Below are 21,763 nucleotides of genomic sequence, written 5' to 3' on the forward strand. Positions count from 1 at the left end.
AAAACAAAACAAAACAAAACAAAACTACTAATCAAATGACCTTAATTATTAAATTTCTCTGTAATAGAAACTCAAAATATTTAATAAATACTAACTCAAAGCATTGATATACTTGCATTTCATATATAATCCCATGTCCTAGAAGTTTTCTCTCTTTGTGTATACAGATCATAGACTTACCAAATATTTACGGGAGCACCAGTATAATCCAATATATAAGATAAACAACATTTTCTTTTCTTTCTTTTTTTAGGCAGGAAAAAGAAGTTTATTCTGAACCACTGGCCCCCAGTGCAGATTTGGAGACACACATGGAAGATAAATAACATTTTCTAGGTGAAACTCCTTTATTTTATAACAACCATGAATGTGTCAAAATTAAAAATCACTCCTATAATAGGCTTTGGTCTTAAAAGTTTTCCTGAGACCATGTGTGAATGGTTTGGTTGTGAGTCTATTGTATTGCTTGGCATAAAGTAGAGGCACTAGGAGGTAGACTATACAAGGAGGTTTTATAATGTAGGGAATGCACATTCAAAGAAGACTTTCTTTCACTTCCGCACCCTGAGATGAGTGGAATTCCTTCACTGTGCACTTTGCCAGAACGCAGTGTGCCAACACAGGCTGAAATTGATAGGCCCAGTGTTGGCCTGAAAGTGCCAAGAATGTAATCCCAAATAAACACCTTTCCTCTTTATGACATAACTATTTCAGGTAAAAGACTAACGAAATGCTGACATACGGAAAATGACACCCAGAAAGGCTTCTGCCATCATTACACCCCAGAATGAAGAAAATTCTTTGAAATTGGTTTGTTAGGTGTTTGTAAAAATTTGGAAAAGCAGGCAAGACAAAAATTGAAAAAGATAGGTATAGCTTAACAGGAAATTCTGTTGTGGTCTCATGAGTCAGAATGCAATTCAAAATATGAACTTAGGCTAAGTTTTAAAAGGAAATAAGGACTCTATTAAGAAATGGAAAAGAGGGCTGGGGATATGGCCTAGTGCCAAGAGTGCTTGCCTCGTATACATGTGGCCCTGTGTTCGATTCCTCAGCACCACATATATAGAAAAGGCCAGAAGTGGCGCTGTGGCTCAAGTTGGCACAGTGCTATCCTTGAGCAAAAAGAAGCCAGGGACAGTGCTCAGGCCCTGAGTCCAAGCTCCAGGACTGGTAAAAAAAGAAATGGAGAAGAGTCTACCTGTGTTACTGTATGACAAAGAATCAGAATGCATTTTGGTTCATGCTCTAACACTGTGTGTAAGGATGCATTTAAAGGTGACATACTATTTTATGTGATGAGAAAATTTCAAGGTTATAAATAACTCAGATAATAGCATGGGTATTGCTGGCTCCATTGTAGTCAAATTTACTGTGAGAATAAGGAGTAAAAAGCAAAGCAAGCAGAAATATTTGGAATATTCACAACTTGGCCAGAGAAAAAAATGTTTAATGTTGCAAAAAGGGTATGGAGATTAGTATCCTTAAAAATAAGCAAAGCATTTTTTTTTGGCAGAAATACAACAGGAAAGATATACCCTGTGGGCCCTTTAGGAATAGGCAGCAGCCAAAAAGTCATGGATGCCAAAGTCTTTAAACGCCCACAGTGAGCCACAGTGTGGCACTAATACTGGACATGTAGCAGCAGGATTTAATGGTCACCCTGTTGGATTTTGGTCTTGCATTGGTTTCATCTCTCCTGGCTGTTTTCCTGTTCTTTCCCTTTGGGATGGTAAGGCTTATCCTGTACCGCTGACTCTTGGAAGTTATGTAACTGGCTTTTTGACAGGGCTCACAGCTAAGAAGGTGGACTGAATGAAGATTTCCTTGTGAGAAGGACATGAACCTTTTGGAATCAGGGGTAGAATGCTATAGCTTGGGTCTTCAAGGTACTACAAGGCTCTTGGGTTAATAGAAGAACAATTTTACAATCTCCTCTGTTTTCAAAAATTATTATTATTATTATTATTATTATTATTATTATTATTATTATTATTATTTTGCCAGTTCCAGGGTGTTGGGGACTCAGGGCCTGAGCTCTGTCCCTGGCTTCTTTTTGCTCAAGGCTAGCACTCTACCTCTGGAGCCACAGCACCACTTCTGGCTTTTTTTGTATATGTGGTGCTGAGGAATCAAACTCAGGGCTTGATGTATATGAGGCAAGCACTCTACCGCTAAGCCACATTCCCAGCCCCCAGAAAACAATCTTCATATGGGTCCCTAAATGATTTTTATTGTTCTCAGGAACTATACATAGCATATGACACTGTACTATTTTCCTTTTTTATCATTTAAATCCTAGCATTGGGTTTTTCTTTTATTTTTTACTTTTTTTCCCCCTTTATTGTCAAAGTGAAGTACAGAGGGGTTACAGTTTCATATGTAAGGCAGTGAGTACATTTCTTTTTTTTTTAATTAGGAACTGCAAGATTATTGCAGTTATATTTTCAGATGCCTATTTTCACAATTTTAGCAGGAGTAAACATACATGTATCTTAGGACATCAAACATATGATACAACATTTATTACTCAACTTCAATATATACATTAAGACAAAACCAGTAGATGTACATTTTCACCTATATATCTTTATAGGTAAAAATATTTACCTGTATAGACACATTCTTATATAGTGAGTACATTTCTTATCCAACTTGTTACCTCCTCCCTCATCCCCCCCCGCCTCCCCCTCCCCCCTCCCCCATTCCCTTTCCTCCTGTCCAGGAGTACGTGTATTACTACAAGGGAAGGGAAAAAGAATACCAAAATCTAGAGACAAAGGATAAAAAGACAAACCATTCCAAAAGCAATACTTACAAAAACCATTTGGTGTAATATTTTCTTATATTTAAAAATTTTATGAATGTATCCTTTACCTTTTTTATCTCTTCAAAATTTTCATTCGTTGTGACCTTCCTCCTCCTTTTTCCCCTGCCTTCCACCCTCCTCATTTCCCTCCCCTCACATGAGTTGCACAGTTGGAAATATTTTTATGAAGGCAGAAGGAGATGAATGAGAAAGATGAAGGGGTAAAGCTTGATTGGAGTACATTATAGGTCACAATAATCCCTGCCTTGAACAACTAAGATATAGTCATTTTTAAAAAAAATCTTAAGAGAAAGCAAAAAAGATAAATCTATTTAAGCTGGAGAGTAAAAAGTGGACTCTATTAGCAAGAAATTTGTTTAGGTGTAGAAAAAGGGAAGAAGTATATAGCAAAGACCCATCTTTTGAGAAATGAGAACCTGCCAATGGCTAGTTTCACAGTTTTTTTTAGGTTGGTTTCTCTCTCTACTGTGAAAATCACACGATGTCCTGTTTTCGTCTCTTCTGTCCACCTCATTATTATCTCTGAAGGCTGGATTATACCAGAGTTCCACCACTGAAAAATTTTCAACTATACGATTACATAACTCAAAGGATTTAGTGTTCACAAATAGCTAAGACTTGTGCCCTAAATCTAAATTCCCAAAGAGCCAATCTGTCTGTCCTTGCTTGAGTTAAGCATCTTCCTGGGTAATTAAGTCCATCACCAAGAAGGAAATAGGTACAGAAAGGAGAGAACTTAATTATATTATACCCTTCAGCTTCATCTTGAGAGAGAAAGGTATTTCTTAAATAGTGCTATTGTTTTCCATTCTGAATACACAAATTTGGCCAGAAGAGATTTCTTTTTGATCCACTTCATCAAATCTTGATACTTAACATGTAAATCCGACTTAGAAGCCACAGAATATGCATCATCCTATTGAGCCTTGGGCGCTCTACACACTACTCCAGATAGGTTTAAACTTGGCTCAGCATCCCGAGAGAGTCAATTGTTACAAGCTTATTTCCTTTGCTTTCATGTTTTCAATTTTGTTAGTTTTATGGTGCTGTTGTTAAATGTATATACATTATAATAAATGTCAAGTCTTGATGAGGTGAGAAAATGGTGGATTAGAGACATTTCAGCTTTTCCCCCGTACCTCTGTGAAACAAAACATCTGGCAAGGTGGCTTGTATGGAAAGATCATGATCTAGGGCAGCAGTAAGCAGCAGAGACCAAGCAAAATACAGAAATCTTCTTTAGCTCTATTGAAGAAACAATGAACCCTAACACAGGCAAAACAGAAAGAAAGATGAACAATGCCAGTTTAAACAAAAGGGAAAAGCAAAGCCCAGTAAGCTCCACATAGAAACATAAAAAATGGCGAGACAAAGGATAAAGGGCAAACCAGTGCAACAGCGATATTCACGAAACACTAGGTTGGAAATGAACTATATAACTGTGGGAGGGGGATTTGGATGGGAGGGAAGGTGGGAAAAATGAGGGAGGGGAAAACAAGTATGCCAAGAAATGTCCTCACTACCTTACAGGTGTCACAGTAACTCCTCTGTACATCACTTTGGCAATAAAAACAAAACCAAAAAAAGTGAAACAGGAAGTGGTGCTGTGGCTCAAGTGGTAGAGCGCTAGCCTTGAGCCCGAAAAAGCTCAGGGTCGGTGTCCAGGCCCTGAGTTCAAGCCCCATGACCATCAAAAAGAAAAAGAAAAAAAAGAAAGACACAATCTGTCTCTCTGCGACATTAGTTTAATATGACATTTGAGATCCATGGGGCAAGTAGATGCCAAGAAAGGACCCACTGTACTTTCTAGCTTACTCACCAGGACTATGTTAGGGAAGGAAGCAGAGTAGAGATGATATAGGCAAACCTTCCAGTCAGGAGAACAGGAGCCACTGAATTTACAAAAATAAAGAAAATATTCTCCAAACACCAAGAATCTCTTCCCTGGAATTGGCTTTGTGAGCAAGAATCACTGTGGATGTTAAGAAACTGGCTGAGACTTGGACCCCGGTTCCCAGATTCGGGGCCTGTGTGGTTGGGAACTGCAGTACACTGCCAAGGGAAGCTGAGGGCAACTGCATTGGCAAAACTGAAGCCCAAACTCTGGGAATAGAGGAGAAACCAGTGAAAGCAAGCAGCGGTGCTGGACACGGCCAGGCCCATAGGACCACCGTCCTTGTGCCTTGCTCCAGCAGCAGAGATCACTGCAACCTGACTGTTCTGTGCACTCTCAGCGGGCCAGACACAGCCATCGCTCAGGAGTTCCTATGCAGAGTGCTGCCTTGCAAGTTGGACATTTAATATGGTGGTGGTCTACTGACTCATCTGGTGTCACAGTTTGATATTAGACACTGTAACCCCCATAGTGCCAGGCCTTCATGTAGAAAAGCACTGACCGTAATTCAGCCCAGCACTGGGCTCTGAGAAGGAAAAGTCAGGTGAGGGTTTGCCTACAAACATCTTACCTTGCTGGTCTAAATTGTTTTCACCTCACAGAGACAATTATTCAGTATTCCTCAGTCCCACTCCAAACAGACTATAAAACTACACCGTTAATTTGAGAGAGAGAAAAAGAATAATCTCCATTTCAAATCTCAGGAAAGAAGTAATAGCGAACAGACTTCATTTTATTGTTTGGCTCTGTATTTAATTACTGCATTAGCCTTAAAAATTGTTTCTTATACTTTTATTTCATATATTTCATTCTATTTTCTATCTTCTCCAATATTTCATTTTTAAATTATAAATAGTTTTAGCTTTAATAATTTTTAGTCCTTACTTTCTCCCACAAGTTAGTTCTTTATTTTCTAACCCATTGGAGGCATAATTGAGATTTCTAAGAGTTTTTATACAATGTTTCAGTATTCAAATTATTACTAAACTTTCATTTGTTTGCATAGTTATCTATTTCCTCTTCTCTGAGGAATACTATCAGTGATGACTTCAAGAGAAGATTCCTCACGAAGAAACACCCATTAAAAAACTAGAGAAGTTCCCCATCCCAACAGATGTGTAAATATTAATGTAGAAACAGAAAACTGTATGAAAAAGCAAGGAACGATGACTCCTCCAAAAACAACATTAAAATATCTAAACTATCAATCTAAAAACAAGTACCTCCTTCATAATTAAATGCAAAGATACTGAATTGGATGAAGGGCCAGATACAGAAATGTCAAAATGATACAGACGTCATTGAAATTCAGAAGAACATTTAGGGAATATGTTGAAAAACCATATTCCAATAAATTGGTAAACATACATGAAATGAATAAATTTCAACATACACAGGATGTACGAAATTAAACCAAGTTGAATTTACTTGGTATGCCTTATCCTGAGTTACCACCGTTAAAGGCTCTCCCGTAAGGAAAGCTGAAAGGTCTATTCCTTTACCCTTCCCCCAAGCACAACGGCAGAATTGTCTCTCATACAAAATCAACTAGCAAATGCCCAACGGCTCCCACATACTGTCTCTTACATACCTTGCTTTTAAAAGCCTTTTCATTCTATATAAAACCTTTGCACAATCATATGAGAACATACAGTAGGAATGGAGGAAAGAAATGAGAAAAATCTAAAGTTGGCCTTTCTTCAAAGTTCTCCCTCCTATCATTCCTGCTATGCCAGTTTCTATTCCCAAGAGTGTATTGCAAGTATGGAAAATAGGATACTCCCATATGCCAACTTATTTATTCCAAGCAGGCATGCATTCTAGGACATTTCTTGGAACAAGTCTTCAGATTAATTTTAATGATAAATTTGACCTTTGTAAATCATCTCTTAGTCCAGAGAGAGAAAGAGAGCACATTAAACAATAAAATAATCATATTTGCATAAAGGATTACAAATTTACAAAGTGCCTCCACAAATATCATTTTATCCTCTTCTAATCCATCTTCAAATGACAACATGGTCTCAGAGAGATTATGTGAATTTCTAGCGGGTGAAAAAACTTATTTCCTAATCCAAATTCCTAGTGATTTTCAGAATTCTGTATTCATATTCCAAATATTTACTGAGATCAGAATTCTGGAACAATATGTTAGGCCCTAAAAGTAAGTGGGATGGAAGAAGCAGGTATGATCAAGCTTCAATCCATGAAAATGCTATATGCTTTGCAACAAATTTCTTGGAAACTTTGAAGAAGTCACCATTTAGAACATGAGAATAACAGAATTAACAGAGGTTATCTGGATGGCAACTGAACAAAGCCTAAATGGTCCATTATATCTCTTCTTTTGTTTGTTGGATTAGAAAAAGTGAAATTGTGCCAGCAAATATGGAATTCTGAAACAGCAATAGAGGGCAAGTCAATTTAATTTGACATTTACATTTAACAATGCTCAGCATCCAGTCATTTGCTGTTCCTAGACTGCAAATTTTAAAAAGCTTCTTAATAACCCTTGTGATTGAATTGTTGCTCTGCCAGCTTTAATTGACATGCCTGCACCTAAGGATATACAGTGTTTCTTCAGTAATAATTCCCTTGGTGTTTAATTACTTTATGCAAAATGAAGCCTCCTGTTCAGTTCTGAAATGCATCAAGAAAAAGCATTAATCTACACTATTTGTACATAAACAAAGTGTCTCCGGATTGCTGAGTCAGAGTATGCCACCATTACAGTTGCAAAAGAAAAAAAAAAGTCAGTGGACCATAGCTTCTCAGCTTGCCAGGTTTCCTTAATAATAGCTTAAACTGGGGAAATACATTCTTTAGACTGAGAGAATCAGTGTTCATGCACCTGAAAGCTCACACTAAATCACCTAGAGCAAAAAGAATTATAATTCCAGTTACTATTATTATACATGTGCTCACTTGCATACACATGCATCCAACTATCTTCTCTCTCTTAAATGAGTCTAAATGAATTGGATTTTGTTATTGCTAGAAAACAGGGAGAACAGACTTCAACTTACACGTAGTGATTGGAATATATACAAAAATAACAATTCTGTTTTTTGGAAAATGACTACCTGGTTTCTTTCTAGACGATTAAGGTGAGCTGCAGTTGACTGTAAATAAAAGGAGTAAGGGGAGAAAATGACAGATTTCCAAAGAAATATAATGAGTAAAACAAAGATATAAACCCACTCTACTAGTAGCCTATTGCTGTATTTCCTCACTGATAGAATGCTATACATCTGAGGGTGCTAGGCCCTTGATTAAAAGTATTAGTACTTTGATACAATAGGTTATTTATTGAATGAACACTCACATTTATTCTGTTATTTTCATGCGCCAAGCACGTACAAGCAATGATACACAAGCAATGATACACTTTACATTCTAACTTATCAATCGTTTTGTTTATAAATGACAATGGATTAAAGTGTGACATTTGAAACATGGACACAATCCAATCTGTCTATTCCAATCTCAGCTGCATCCCATTTCCCATTGAAGATAACATCTGATTGCAGTCATTTAATGCATCTTCCTTTATCAAAACATAAAATGACTGAATGCCAATTTATCAAAATCCATCATATTTAAGTAAACTCTTCCAGACGCTTTCATTTTTATTTTTTGTGGTTATGAATATTCACTCCAGTGGAAAGCATTTGAGACAGAGAAATGTAGGTGAACATTTACTAAATTCATTAAGTTCTGTACCTTGAGTAGGTATGGTTTATTATGTAACTGTAACCCAATAAATCTGCTTCAACATGAAGACAACGTTTTTCAAAGTTGGATCTTTTTTCCTAGGGCTTACAAACATATAAAGACATGCTGATAGTGAAGATTCTACTTTTCACTGCTTTAGGATGCCAAATGAGAATCCAGTTCCCTTCTCTTCTATTCCTTAATCCTAATCAACATTTGGAGTTTATTTCCTATAGGAATTCTAAATACCAGAAGCCAGACTGCAGGTGCATTCGTATCATTTCCTTCTCTCCGTTCTCCTCAGAGCTGACATACAACAGGCATATCAACTATGCACACAGGACCGGAATCCACATGGGTAACCATGGAAAAGATGGAGGCAGACAGAAGATGAATAGTATTCTCATCCAGAGACTTGGGTTATAGTATAGGAAAGTCAGAGCTATCTGAGTTTAAAGACAGTGATAGAATATAGGGCCTTGAGATACTATGGGCTAAATGTAAGATAGTTGGGGTTTTAATGACACAACCTATATAGACCTGATTATGTTAGGATAAGGGTCTGCTTAGCTGCTTTCATGGGAGTATTATTTGACCTGTTTATTCTCTGTTTTCTCATCTGTAAAAGAGGAAAAGTAAGCTTTCTGAGATATCCTAAAGATTGCATGAAGTGACCCATGCAAAGCACATGGCAAAAGCTCAACAAATATAGGCATAATCAGTGAGGAGGCGTTGAAATCTAAATCTGTCTTTTAATGCAATGCTTCTAAAATTTGACATCTATGAATTATCTGGAGATTTACTTAAAATCAGAATTAAATTATATGGTTCTGGGATGGAGACTGAGATTCTGTTTTTTTGGTGCCTGTCCTGGGACTTGAACTCAGGGCCTGGGCACTGTCCCCAATCGTTTTGCTCAAGGCTACTGATATACCATTTAAATCACAGCTTCACTACCAGTTTGTTTTGTTTTTTGCTGGTTCATTGGAGGTAAGAGTCTCAAGGATTGTCCTGACAGAGCGCCAAACCACAATTCTCAGATCTCAGCCTTCTGTGTAGCTAGGATTAGAGGCTTGAGCCACCAGTGACTGGCAAAACCTTGCATTTCTAACAAGCTCCCAGCTGATGACAGCACAGCTGGCCCCTGGAGCACATTTGTTTTTGGAGCAAGGATTTAATATGTATTAAAGGAAAAGCATTCACATACTCTGGGAAATCATTCACATATCTGGGAAATCAAACTGCAATGATGGGGCCAGCTCATAGGCATTAGAAAGACAACAAAAGCAATAATAAATGAACAAATGACCAGTGTATAATTCTCATAAAATGCAGTGGCAGTAAATATATTAATGCCATTAATTTCACTATTTTTACTTTAATGTTAAATTAACATGTATTTAAAAGCATATTCCCTTTATTACAAATGCCGATCTTCATAAATATGGCTCATCAGAGCATATCTGATGATTTCGACATGGGCTTGACACATACTGTGTGTACATGCTCTGTGGGTCAAACTCACAGACTCCTGAGGCAAATATTCTTATCACTGAACTACATGTCAGTCTTTGATACTCACTTTTTGGGTGTGTTGTTTCCTGGGGCTTCGACTAAATAAAGGTTTGGGCACTGTCCCTTAGCTTCTTTGCTCAAAAATGACAACCTACCGCTTGAGCCACAGTTCCACGTCCAGCTTTTAGCTGGGTAATTGGAGATTTGAGTCTCATAAGACTTTCTTGCCTGGGCTGGTTTCCAGTTGCAATGCTCAGATCTCAGCCTCCTCAGTAGCTAGGATTACAAGCCAGCACCTGGTGACATCCACTTTTGGTGAGTTAGTTTGTTTTGATACAGAGTCTTGCTCTATAATCCAGGCTGGCCTCACACTTACTGCTCAGGCTGGCTACAATCCTCCTACCTCCACCTCCCAACTACTGAAGTTATAGGGGGGGTGTGAGCACATGTGGCACTAACGTCCACTTTTCACAAAATGGACATTAAGTACTTGCACATCAATGCAAACATTTGATTGAATACATCTATAATAGAATTAGAGGTATTTAATGCAACTGGGCTCTAATACGTTAAGGATGTGCTTTACTGGTAAAGTATGAGGAAAGTGAAAGTCTGTGATGTAGAAGAGAGATAAATAGCAGGTCAACCATAAAACCAACACCTATGTACTTGAAAAGAGAAAGCACCACTGGCAACAGCCAATCCACCAAGCCAGTCTACACTGATCTTCCAAGAGACTGTGGTTTTTAAAAGTTGAAGGACTCTATTCCTTCCAACCCAACGTCCCTAAAATACTGGTTTGTGTTCAGTACATAAATTAAATGATGACCAACACAAACTCTGACTCCCAGAGACCATTACAAGTGATTTTCATGAGAATGAAAGTGTTTGAATTAACAACTTTCCAAGAGCTGCATGAACAGTTCTTGATGGTTTTAGTGGCAGTGTGCTTGCCTTAGAAGTGAAGATCCTGAGTTCAAATTCTCTTACTGCTCACCCACAAATAAAAACTCTCCATATGGGTATGAAGGATAGTGATATTGATGTCAAGTTCTTCTGCTATTTCTAAGTCTCTGAACTAAGCAAGAACTCAAAGGAAGAATAAAAACATTATTGTGATGGCTAGCTAGAAGACAAAAATCTCGGGAAAGGGGCATATTATTAAGAACAAAAGGCTTTGGGGGGAAATGTTACCCTCATTAGCAACAGAAAAAGTAATCAAAAGATTCATGTTCTTGAGTTGGTCCACCAAAAATGCCATAAAAATAAATGCAACTTCTTGCACTGAGACTTCCATCTTCCAATCATTTTTCTCACTGCATCTTATTCATTTATTTTTCCATATTGTTATGTCATTTCTGTGTATTTGTACATCTAAGTAGCCTATGTACAGTCAGTCCCCTTTCAGAGGCGTTCTGTACCATTAATCACTGCAATGTAGTCAGGGTCTGTTACGGTACCTCTGTCACACACGTAAGAGAAGTCCTACATTTCATGTTATAGACTGGAAATGTACGATTAATGGTTAATCGCTTATATGTAAAATTAGGATGTTCTGCTTTAGAACTGTTACTGAGTATAAATGAATTACGAACAGTTTCACAATCACAGAAATGTTTAAATTTTTCTATATTTGATAGCTAGAAGTTAAGATTCCTCAACATTTACAAATAATATGAACTTCTTTTGTATTGGTGTACATTAGCAAAACAAGAGAAGTTTAATTGAAATATTCTCATACCTGCATATAACATATTTTGATCAAATCTATCCCTTCTGCTACTTTCCCTTATTTCCTTCTTTTAATAATTTTAACAAGCTTCAAGGTGTTCTCTAAGCAGATTCTGAACTCTGAAAAAAATGAACTAAAATGATAAACTCAAATTTTCATGTATAAATCTTCTGAAATTTTTAAAATGTATTATACAAAATTGGTAAAAAAAAACATGGCAGAAGATATTTTTATGTAGACAAAAGCAAAGCAGCATAATTTATATTCAGTTAGAAACTAGGGTTACAATGCAATTACCAAGTTTCCAACAGATGGTTATTTATAGCCAATAAAGAAAACAAGGTGATTCTACATTGTGCCAGAGAAGGACTTTTTTTCTTAATGTTCCTTATAAACATAAATCTTTGCACACAGAAAATGAAGCAACTTATCCAACCAAATTGTAAATATCATCCTTATGCTATTGAGAGAAGTGCAATTAATTTCAAAGAATATTTTTATCTAGTACATATGTGAGTTCCTTTTGGTTTTAGGAATAAACACATAGGCAAGTTATTAGTGATTGAAATATGACAAAGTTGAAAGAAAAAAAAGATTGTTGCATATACCTCAGGGTGGATTCCAGTATTTGAATCTTTCAGCCTGACTGACATAAACAACTTTATCTATAGCCTGAAAACAGTAATAACAACCACAACAATACAAAGGGATTGTTGGAATGGGTATATGAAAGTGATTTTGAAATTATAATGCAGAATATCCTAATGTATAAGTTATAATGTATAATATAATGTATGTAATCATGTATAATATAATTGGCTGCTGCTAATTACCTTAGGAATACACAGTGAAATATACTGTACATTTTGAAAGTAAACTCAGCCAAGTTCCATTCTGTCTACTCCTTCTTCCTCCTGAGTACTGAAAGTTAAATATTATTTGAAAATTCAAGGAACATTTTTATTTACACACTGATGTAGTAACCAAAAGGAGTATTAAGATCAAAGCTATGATACAAATATTTCAGTATATGATTAACAAATTAAACTAAAACTCCAAAAATATATAAATATAAAGTATATTTATATAAATATAAAGTATATTTATATAAATACATCAATATATATTAAATATATTTAATTTTAATTCTGATCAACATAAAGAGAAGAGATTACGGTGCCTTAACCTTCATCTCTATTTACGTTTTCCCAGGTATATCTGAAAATAAAGCCACCTTAGTTTGAGTTGCCTTAAAATTCCCTGAGGACAACTTTAAGAAATGATGGCTATCTTCAACAAGAGCAACAGTGAAACTCATGGAGAATAAGGCTTTTGGAAAATTCAAACAGGAAAGAAAATCTGTACTGTCACTAAAATGATGTTCCAACTCACAACAGAGGACAACAAATGTGGCTACCTGAACTGAATTAAATTAAAAAGTCAATATGTTTTACTGGTCAAAGCAATTACAGAATGAACGAATTTCAATCTACCGCTAGGGCATACACATTAATGAAAAGAAGAGATCAGATTTCATGAAACATATTCTTCACAATTATCCACTGACTGCCTGAAGGTGGTCTAAGCAAAAAAAAAAAAAAATCATTGTGATCCAAGTCAAAATGACAAGCCTGTCATTTTGAGGGAATCACCAGCTATGAAGGAGTCACCAGCTAGAAAACCTAGATCAGAAATGTGATGTAACAGTGCTCTACAGCAAGGGGCTGTCACAAATTGTAAGTGAAAGTGTGCCACTCAAACAGCTAGGTTCCAGTGGATTTCCATAATTCAAACAGAAATGAAAAATGACCTGAAGCTCTACGAAGCTCCTTGGTTACTTGAAAGCTATGGCTGCAAAAGGGTAGTGAAGGTAAAATGGCACCTTATAACCTGACTCGTAGAGGCACACCAGGAAAGCCAAAAGCATGTTAGTAAGAACTGCAGCTGAAAAGTCAGCTGACTAAACTTAACTACATGGGGGAAGGAAATTCATTTATCACTTACTTTCACACAATTCTTCATAGTGCTTTGTACCAGGCATAGTGGAGAAGAGATAGGGATACATTTCAAGGACAAGAGCAGCAACAAATAGCTACAAATATTATGCCAATCGCTTCTTCTGCATTTTCCTAGTGAAAATTCCTCAATAGCACTAGAAGTTGGTGACATTTCCTACCTCCTTGTTACTTTTGTGGAACTTGAGGTGAGTTATCTTATCTACTGCTATGGTCAGTAGGTCAAAGTTTTGGGGATGCAGAGTGAAGGTAAGCTATTAATCTCCGTGTTAAAACACCAGGTGCTGGTGGCTCATACCTGTTATCCTAGCTATTCAGGAGGCTAAGATCTGGTGGTTCAAGGCAGGGCAGGAAAATCCCTGAGACTCTGAACTACAATAAGCCACCAAAAAAAGAGAAAAGCCGGAATTGGAGTTATGGTTCAAGTGGTAGAGTCTTAAGCACAAAGGGCCAGAGATAGCACCCAGGCCCTTAGTTCAAGCCCTAGGACTGTTATTCTCTTTGTTGCCCCCCCCCCAAAGCATCCTAAATGTTTTCATTTCAGACCTTTCTTCCTTTTTGCAAAGTATACATTTACAGCTATAAATTTTTCTACTATTTGTTTTTACTACTTGCCTATTTTCTACTATTTCTTTTCTTTTTTCTTTCTTTTTTTGTTCCTGTAGCTCATAGTTTTGGTAAAATTTGTTTTCATTTTCCCTGATTTTCAGAAACTTTTGAAATTCACCTTTGGTTTCCCTTTGATCACAATAATGAAATATTACCTTTAGTTTCCCCCTTCCTGTAGAGTCTCCCTATTCATTATTCTATTTATTATTATTGAATTTTTATTCCACTGTAGTCCGAAAGGATAACTTGAATTAATGCAGTTATCTAAAATTAAGTAAACTTGTTTTATGACCTCAAACGTGACCTATTCTGGAGAAGATTCTGTATGTGCTCAAGAAGAGCTGCTGTTGAGTGAAGAGTTCTGTATCTGTCAGCTAAAATCAGTTGGTCTACACTTGTTTGAGTCAGCAGCTTATTGATTTTCTGTCTAGATGTTCTACTTATTGTAAGTGGAGTATTAAAGTCTTTTAAAGAAAATAAACTAAGCTTAAATTTACTAAGCGGAAAGAAATAGTAAAAATCAGGTAAGAAAGTAGGAAAGAACAAATAACAAAGGAACAATCGGCAAAAAGAAACAAAGCTAAGATCATTTTTGGAAGAAAAACAGCTGTCAATCCTTAGCTAGACTAAGAAACACAGAAAGAAGATTTAAACAAATAAAATATGGATTGAACTTTAAATAAAAGGTAAGAATACTTACATGGTAACAAAAAATAACATAAAAAGATAAAGTTCGAGAAATATAAAATTTACAGAAACCAATTCAAGAAAATTTCTGAAAAGATCAATAACAAGTATGTACATTCAATTAATAATAATAATAAAAAAAAACTTCCCTGGCTGAGGATGTGGCTTAGTGTTAGAGCGCTTGCCTAGCATGCATGAAGCCACCCTGGGTTCGATTCCTCAGTACCACATATATAGAAAAAGCAAAAAGAAGCCAGGGACAGTGCTCAGGCCCTGAGTCCAAGCTCCAGGACTGGCCAAAAAAAAAAAAAAAAGGAAAGTAATATGTAAAAGAAACTCCCCATTATGTCTCAACTCAAATAACAAAACAAGTTCACATTACCTCCATATCCAATTGACAAAGAATCCCCCAGTTAACTAAAGGGTTAAACAAAGAAAAATCCAAGCCAAAACAAAAAAAAAAATCCTTATACTATGTGCTCTTCAGCCAATACATTCAATTATGTCTCATGAACAAGGTCCATGGAGCACTATGCTACTAGAAAGTATTATGGCTTCCATCTAGAATGCCTACAAAGGCTCATATGCTAAAGACTTCATTGCCATCCTGTGGCACTACAGAGTGACAATGGAACCTCTAGAAATGAGGGCCTCGTGGACGGAAGCCATGTCACTGGGAGCAAATCTTGAAGGGAACATGGGAACACTACCTCACCTCTCTCCTGTGTGCTACACAGACTTCTTGAAGGGAACAGCTTTTTGTTCTGCCACATACTGCTGCCTGGGCTTTGCCTTGCCATACAGCCAAAAGCAAGGGAGTCAAGTGACCATATACTGGTACCTCTGAAACCATTTAAGTTTTTAAGTTGATTATCTCAGTTATTTTGTCAGAGCAATGGAAAGCTGACTAGCATACAAAGGAAAGGTCAAATGCAGATAACAACATTCTTTGACCTTATGGAGCCTGCTAGTTATTACTACAACAACCAAATTCAACATAGTACAAGTAAATTCCATGAGATGTTGACACCCAGAAGATTATAGTTAGAAAAACCTGAATTGTCACAGATATGCTGCAATAAATTGAAATGTTTTTGTAACAGAAAACAAAGGCAACAGCAAATAAAAAATGATATTGAGGATGCTGTTTTTTTATGGTTTCTTTTTAAAGAAGGGAAATAATTCAATATATGGAAGCATGGAAAGGCCAGAGGTGGAGAACTGCAGACAGATACAGAAGGCAGCCCAAGTAGAAACTCTAACCCACAAGCTAAAGAACAATAGACATGACCTAAAGGAGATGTTCATTACAATTACTTAGATCCCATGAATAAGTAAGATGGTATTACTTACCCGGTTTATATCGCTGTTCTCTAAAATAGCCTGTAGTAGGGTTCTCTTGAATTCTTCCAACTTCTTGTAACACTTTTTAAGAATATGATTAGATAAATTGCAATCACTTGCCAGTTGAGCTAAAGTACCAACAGCTTCCGTCCAAAAGTTTGAAAAAGGAAGTCTGGGATTACGGTAAAAAGTGATCAGGCCATCCAGCAACTGCAACACAGAATCAGAGATGGTGGAAGTATCTTTTTCAAGATGAATTAAGTCTGTTTTCAGGGTACCTGATTCCATGAATTTCTTCAGTTCAAGCAGATGTTGCAAGAATTGCATGTGAGAAGAAAGAGAATTTTCTGGGCTAGCATGAGGTCTTTTCACAAGAGGCAGTGGTAAAAAGGGAAGAGTGGTGCAACTCTCTGTAGAATTCAAGGCCGGCTCTGAAGGTTCGGTTCTTTGTTCATTTGACAAATCACACCCAGAATCATCCATCAGAGTCAATGTACTTTCAGCACTTATAGGTTCCTGAGACAGCAGCTTTCCTGAAACAGAAGGAAATAGAAATATCATCTTCCTGAAGCTAAAATATCATATTAAAAACTAGACACTCAGCAGGGTACAAGTGGCTCATGCCTATAATCTGAGTTACTCAGGAGGCTAAATTCTGAGGATAGTGTTTTAAAAGTAGTCCAGGAAGGAGAGTCAGTGAGAATCTTATCTCTAATTAACCACCAAAAAGCCAGAAGTAATAGAATAGTTTTGAGCACAAAAAGCTAGGAGACAGTACCCAGGCCCTGAATTCAAGAGGAAGGCCTAATATAAACAAATACCTTGACATTGATTTTTTTTTTAGCTTAAAATACTAAACAAAAATATAAGGATGTAGTAACCATTTAATAAGCAGTGGTATAACAGCGGTGTAGATGGAGATGGGATATAGCTTACACTGACATAGAAAATGATCTAGCTTCAGTTCTAAAGCAATTGGTTTGCCCATGTATTTTCCAATCACTGTCTCTCATTCAACTGCATATCATACTTGAAAGATACAGGGGGAAAAAGCCATAAGATCTGGAGGAGGTGACAGGCTGGTATACACTCTAATAGTTGACTACAGAACAACACAAGGCACTCAGAAATAGAGATTTGCTTAGAGCAATATGAAAATAGGAGCACTGAAAAGCACTGCCTTGTTAGATAAGGGTAACCATGAAGAAGTAATGCAGAAATAGTTTTAAAGCATTAACAGGAGTTCAAAGTTAAAGCTAAAGTTGAAGAAGGAACAAGATTTCCACAGAGAAAAGGATTAAGTACAAAATCAGGCATAACAAGAAAAAATACCAATGTGTATGTAAGGATTGACATATAGTTTGATACTGCTTCTGAAGAAAGCATAAGGCAAGAGTTTAAGATGAAAAAAATAGGTAGGTACAGACAACCAAAGACCATAAAAGACATATTAAGAAACCAACGATTTTAGAATGTACCTAATGGGGGACAGGGTGAAGTTCAAACTTGAATAATGTAAACTTCTGTGGAAAAATTAACTATATACACGAATATCTGATATTCATATAAATCTAGAGCAATAATATCTATATCCCTAATCTGTGTGCATATGCCACCAATTATACATTTAGTCTGTCTTTGACAGACATGCTCTCATAAACATGAAAAAGGAAAGAGGTGGTGGTTATATTAAAATGATTATCAGTAAAATGTATAAATCAAATTGAGACAGATTGAAAAGCTCTCACTGATGATTCTAAAACACATCTATCTATCCGAGAATGCAAGTGTGAAAATATTTCTCTCAGCAATGGGAGGACAAATGAGGTGTGAAAAAGTATAAGGCAGAAAAGTGAAAAGAACTTATTTTCTTTGACAGAACACTCTGTTGTTAAAAGAATGGCAGAATTGGCAGTATGATGAAACCTGGAAAGATTAGCTGAACATTGCTCTATAGTGTTAATACCAGGGGATATGATAAATGAAACAGGAATATGTCATGAAAGGGAAACAAAGTGATTTACCAGATAAAGAAACAAACAACATCCAAATACAAAGTGGAAAGCAGTTTACTAATGAGACATATGCAAAAGTCTTCTTCAGATTTGGAGGACTAGGTACCAACTACAGTGGAAAAATACAGAGAACTGGCATACGAGAGATTATAAATAAGTGAAGTACGCCAGACCCAAAGAAACATAGGCTCCATACTTGTAAAAATTAGTATATTTCTAGGATAGTCCTAGCAGAAGATCACAGTAATATAGCTATGTACATGTTACCATATAAAAATATGCTGATAGAAATGAACTCCTAGATATGGGAATAAGAGTTTTTGTGGGTCTTTTTATGTACTGTGTAAAGTTATTTCTTTTTTATTTCATTTTTCTCCCTCTGGTTTATCTTCTATTGTCACTAAATTTCATTTTGGTATGCTGTGTCTTGTATATACATTTATCTGATTTGGGGGAAGAGAAAGGGGATAATAAATCGGTGAGACAAAAGACAAAGGTAAACCAAGGCAACAGTAATTCACAAGACAACATGTTGGAAATGAACTTTTCAACTTGGGGGGAAGGGGAATCAGAGGAAGAAGGGAAAGTGGGAGAAAACAAAAGAGAGGGGTAACATTGTTTGACAAGAAATGTACTCATTACTTTACTGTAACCCCTCTGTACATCACCTTTACAATAAAATAAAATTAAATTTTAAAAAAGAAAGAAAAAAAGTTCATCTTTGACCCATTATGAAGCAGCCAATGAAAATCTAGGCAGAGCTGTTCACCTAGACATTAGATACAGGAATCTAGGGACATTGGAGAGGGTCCAGCCTCAAAGTACATGTCAGAAATCCTTGGGATAGGTGATATCTGAGAGTATGAAAAGTTATTGCCACTCAGAGGGAGTATGGATAGTAAATAAGACTGGGAATCAAGGAAAGACTCTATAGAACATCATATTTGACAAATGAGTGGAATAAGAACAGTTATTAGAGATATAAACAATTAAGACATTTAAGAAGAATAAAAAAGGGGCTGGGGATATGGCCTAGTGGAAAGGGGGGGAGGAGGAGGGGGAGGGGGAGGGGGAGGGGGAGGAGGAGGGGGAGGAGGAGAAAAAGATGTCATGAAAGCAAAGGAACAGTTTCAAGGAAAATTATAAGTAGAAAAATGCAATCTAAAGGGTTCCAAAATGATCTGTTAAATCCACCAAGGAAGAAATCATTTATTACTTTGCCCATTGTAGGCCAACTAGATCAACTTGGGTCAACTCTTCTGAGGATTTAGATCAGGAGAGCACAAAATCAACAGTAACTACAGATAGGTGTAGCATGATAAATTTGAATTAATTTGAACAATCACACACGAAGAAGAAAAAGTAATGGAAAAGCAGAAGTTGGAGATATGAGAGAAAATAACAGGAAGTGAAATGGTCCTGGCAAAAGGCAGGACACATGTCTAGGGCCCTGCTGAAAGGGTTGGTCTCAAACAGGAAAGTGAAGGAAGGTAAAGGAGAGAGTATGAGAATGTTCCTAGATGTATAAAGCTACCATTGTCAATGGGGGAAGTTAAGGAAGGCCTTACCTGGCCATGACACATTCTTGAAATTAGGGAGACAGTGAGATAACAGATGAGAGTTAAGAAGAATGGTCAAAGTGACAGCTTGCTTATACTTCAAATATTTATAAATCTATTTTAATTGGTGGAGAGGTAGAAACAGAGGATCAAACTCCACTTCAGAATATAGACACTAGAACAGTGCCCATACATGCTTGTTAAATGTCACGACAATGTCTGCATTCTATGCTTAGGTTGGTGATGCAGAAAGTTGAAAGGCATATTGGTAGCAAAAAGTGATGACCTTATCAGGAAAGCACTTAACAGCTGGTGCCAATTTTCACACTGAAAGAGCCAGACAATATGATCAATTTAAGCAAACAGATTGTTTTTTATGAGCAAGTATAAACAGTGGAGATATCTTCTCAACATACATATTAAAAACGATGTTATAATTATTCTACTTTTTCTTTCATGAGAAGCAAATGGCTCTCCACAAACTCACTGAGCCGTTTTCTTAATGTACTAAAATTTCCACCAAAGTAGGCTAAACTTCAGAGGTAATGATTTCAAGGAAGACTCATAAGATGACTTCTAACAAACAGAAAGCTGATCTGTGGGTGTCAGCTTTTCATGGCTCACTGTATGTCCTTGGCAAGTGGCAACCATCATGTTATCTCGCTGTGCATGATGAGCACTAATTGAAGAATTTCTGCTTATGTGTGTGCTATGAGGGGGAAGAAGACCAAAACTCATCCCTGCATTTCCAGGCTGCTTTGCTACAATATGCTCCAAAGTGCTATTTACCCATACAACAGAGATTCAAACATGGACAGACACATAGAGAGAAATGCAACAAGGAATGTTCCAACTCCACAAAGGACAACCCCAAAGGGAGGTTTTGCACAATGCAGTTTACACACCACTCAAACAGGAAAAAACAACGTTATATTCATGTTATTTTACAAAATGTGTTCGGCAAACAATTCAGAATAATCCTGTAAGATCTGATCCCTAATTTACTGATACAGAGTCTCAACCTGATTAAGAGACTTGAAAAGCCACATGGTGGATAGTAAAATCAACACATTGATTTGTATTATATATTTTATATACTCGTTTATGAGTTCCTGTACTTGTTTGTCTTCTCACCTCTCCTGTTCTTTCTCTGAATACTCGTATCATCTGCAGAAGTGATTTATCTGCAGAAAAGCTTATTGCTATAACTTGCTTCTGGCTATGGTAGATGTGTCCTTTGTTTTATGCAGGTCCTGGGACTTGAACTCTGGGCTTGGGCACTGTCCTTGAGCTTTTTCTGGTTCAAAGTTAGTGCTCTAACACTTGAGCCACAACTCCACTTCTAGCCTTTAGTTAGTTTATTGGAGATAAAGAGTCTCAAGGACTTTCCTGCCCAGGCTGACTTTGAACCGCAATCTTCAGGTCTCATCCTCCTGAGTGGCTAGAATTGTAAGTGTGAACCACTGGCTGCCTGCTCTTTGATTTTTAATATTCATAAGTTACATCAAATCACAATAGTTACACAGAGAGATTAATCAGAGCTATCTTTGTTTAAAGAGAGATATTAAGTAAAGAGTATTTTATTTGAATAAATTACTGAATGTTTTAGAAAATTAATAAAAGGCAGATTATGTTTACCTACAATGTTTGCTACCTTTTGTAATCAACAACCAACCTGCTCACTCTCCTATCTGTAGCACTGAAGACTCCTGACTACAAGTTATATCAGATATCAATGCATCCTTAGTGGAAAATACTTACTGAGTAATCAACTAAATGACAGTGAGCAAATACAACTATGGTATATATCCTAATAGGATGAAAAATAAAATCAGAGAAAGTAAACTTT

At 36.7% G+C, this 21,763-nt stretch overlaps 1 protein-coding gene across 1 annotated transcript in view; it reads right to left on the reverse strand.

Annotated features, from left to right (window-relative positions):
• LOC125357036 (meiosis-specific protein MEI4-like) overlaps positions 1–21,763 on the reverse strand; it is a 91,900-nt gene that overhangs the window by 17,625 nt on the left and 52,512 nt on the right. Inside the window, exon 3 of the mRNA XM_048353656.1 lies at positions 16,350–16,873. Within this exon, the coding sequence (XP_048209613.1) occupies positions 16,350–16,873 (524 nt within the window). The remainder of the gene's footprint in view (positions 1–16,349; positions 16,874–21,763) is intronic.

The sequence above is a fragment of the Perognathus longimembris genome, chromosome 9 (assembly GCF_023159225.1).
Source record: "Perognathus longimembris pacificus isolate PPM17 chromosome 9, ASM2315922v1, whole genome shotgun sequence".
Taxonomy (NCBI): domain Eukaryota; kingdom Metazoa; phylum Chordata; class Mammalia; order Rodentia; family Heteromyidae; genus Perognathus; species Perognathus longimembris.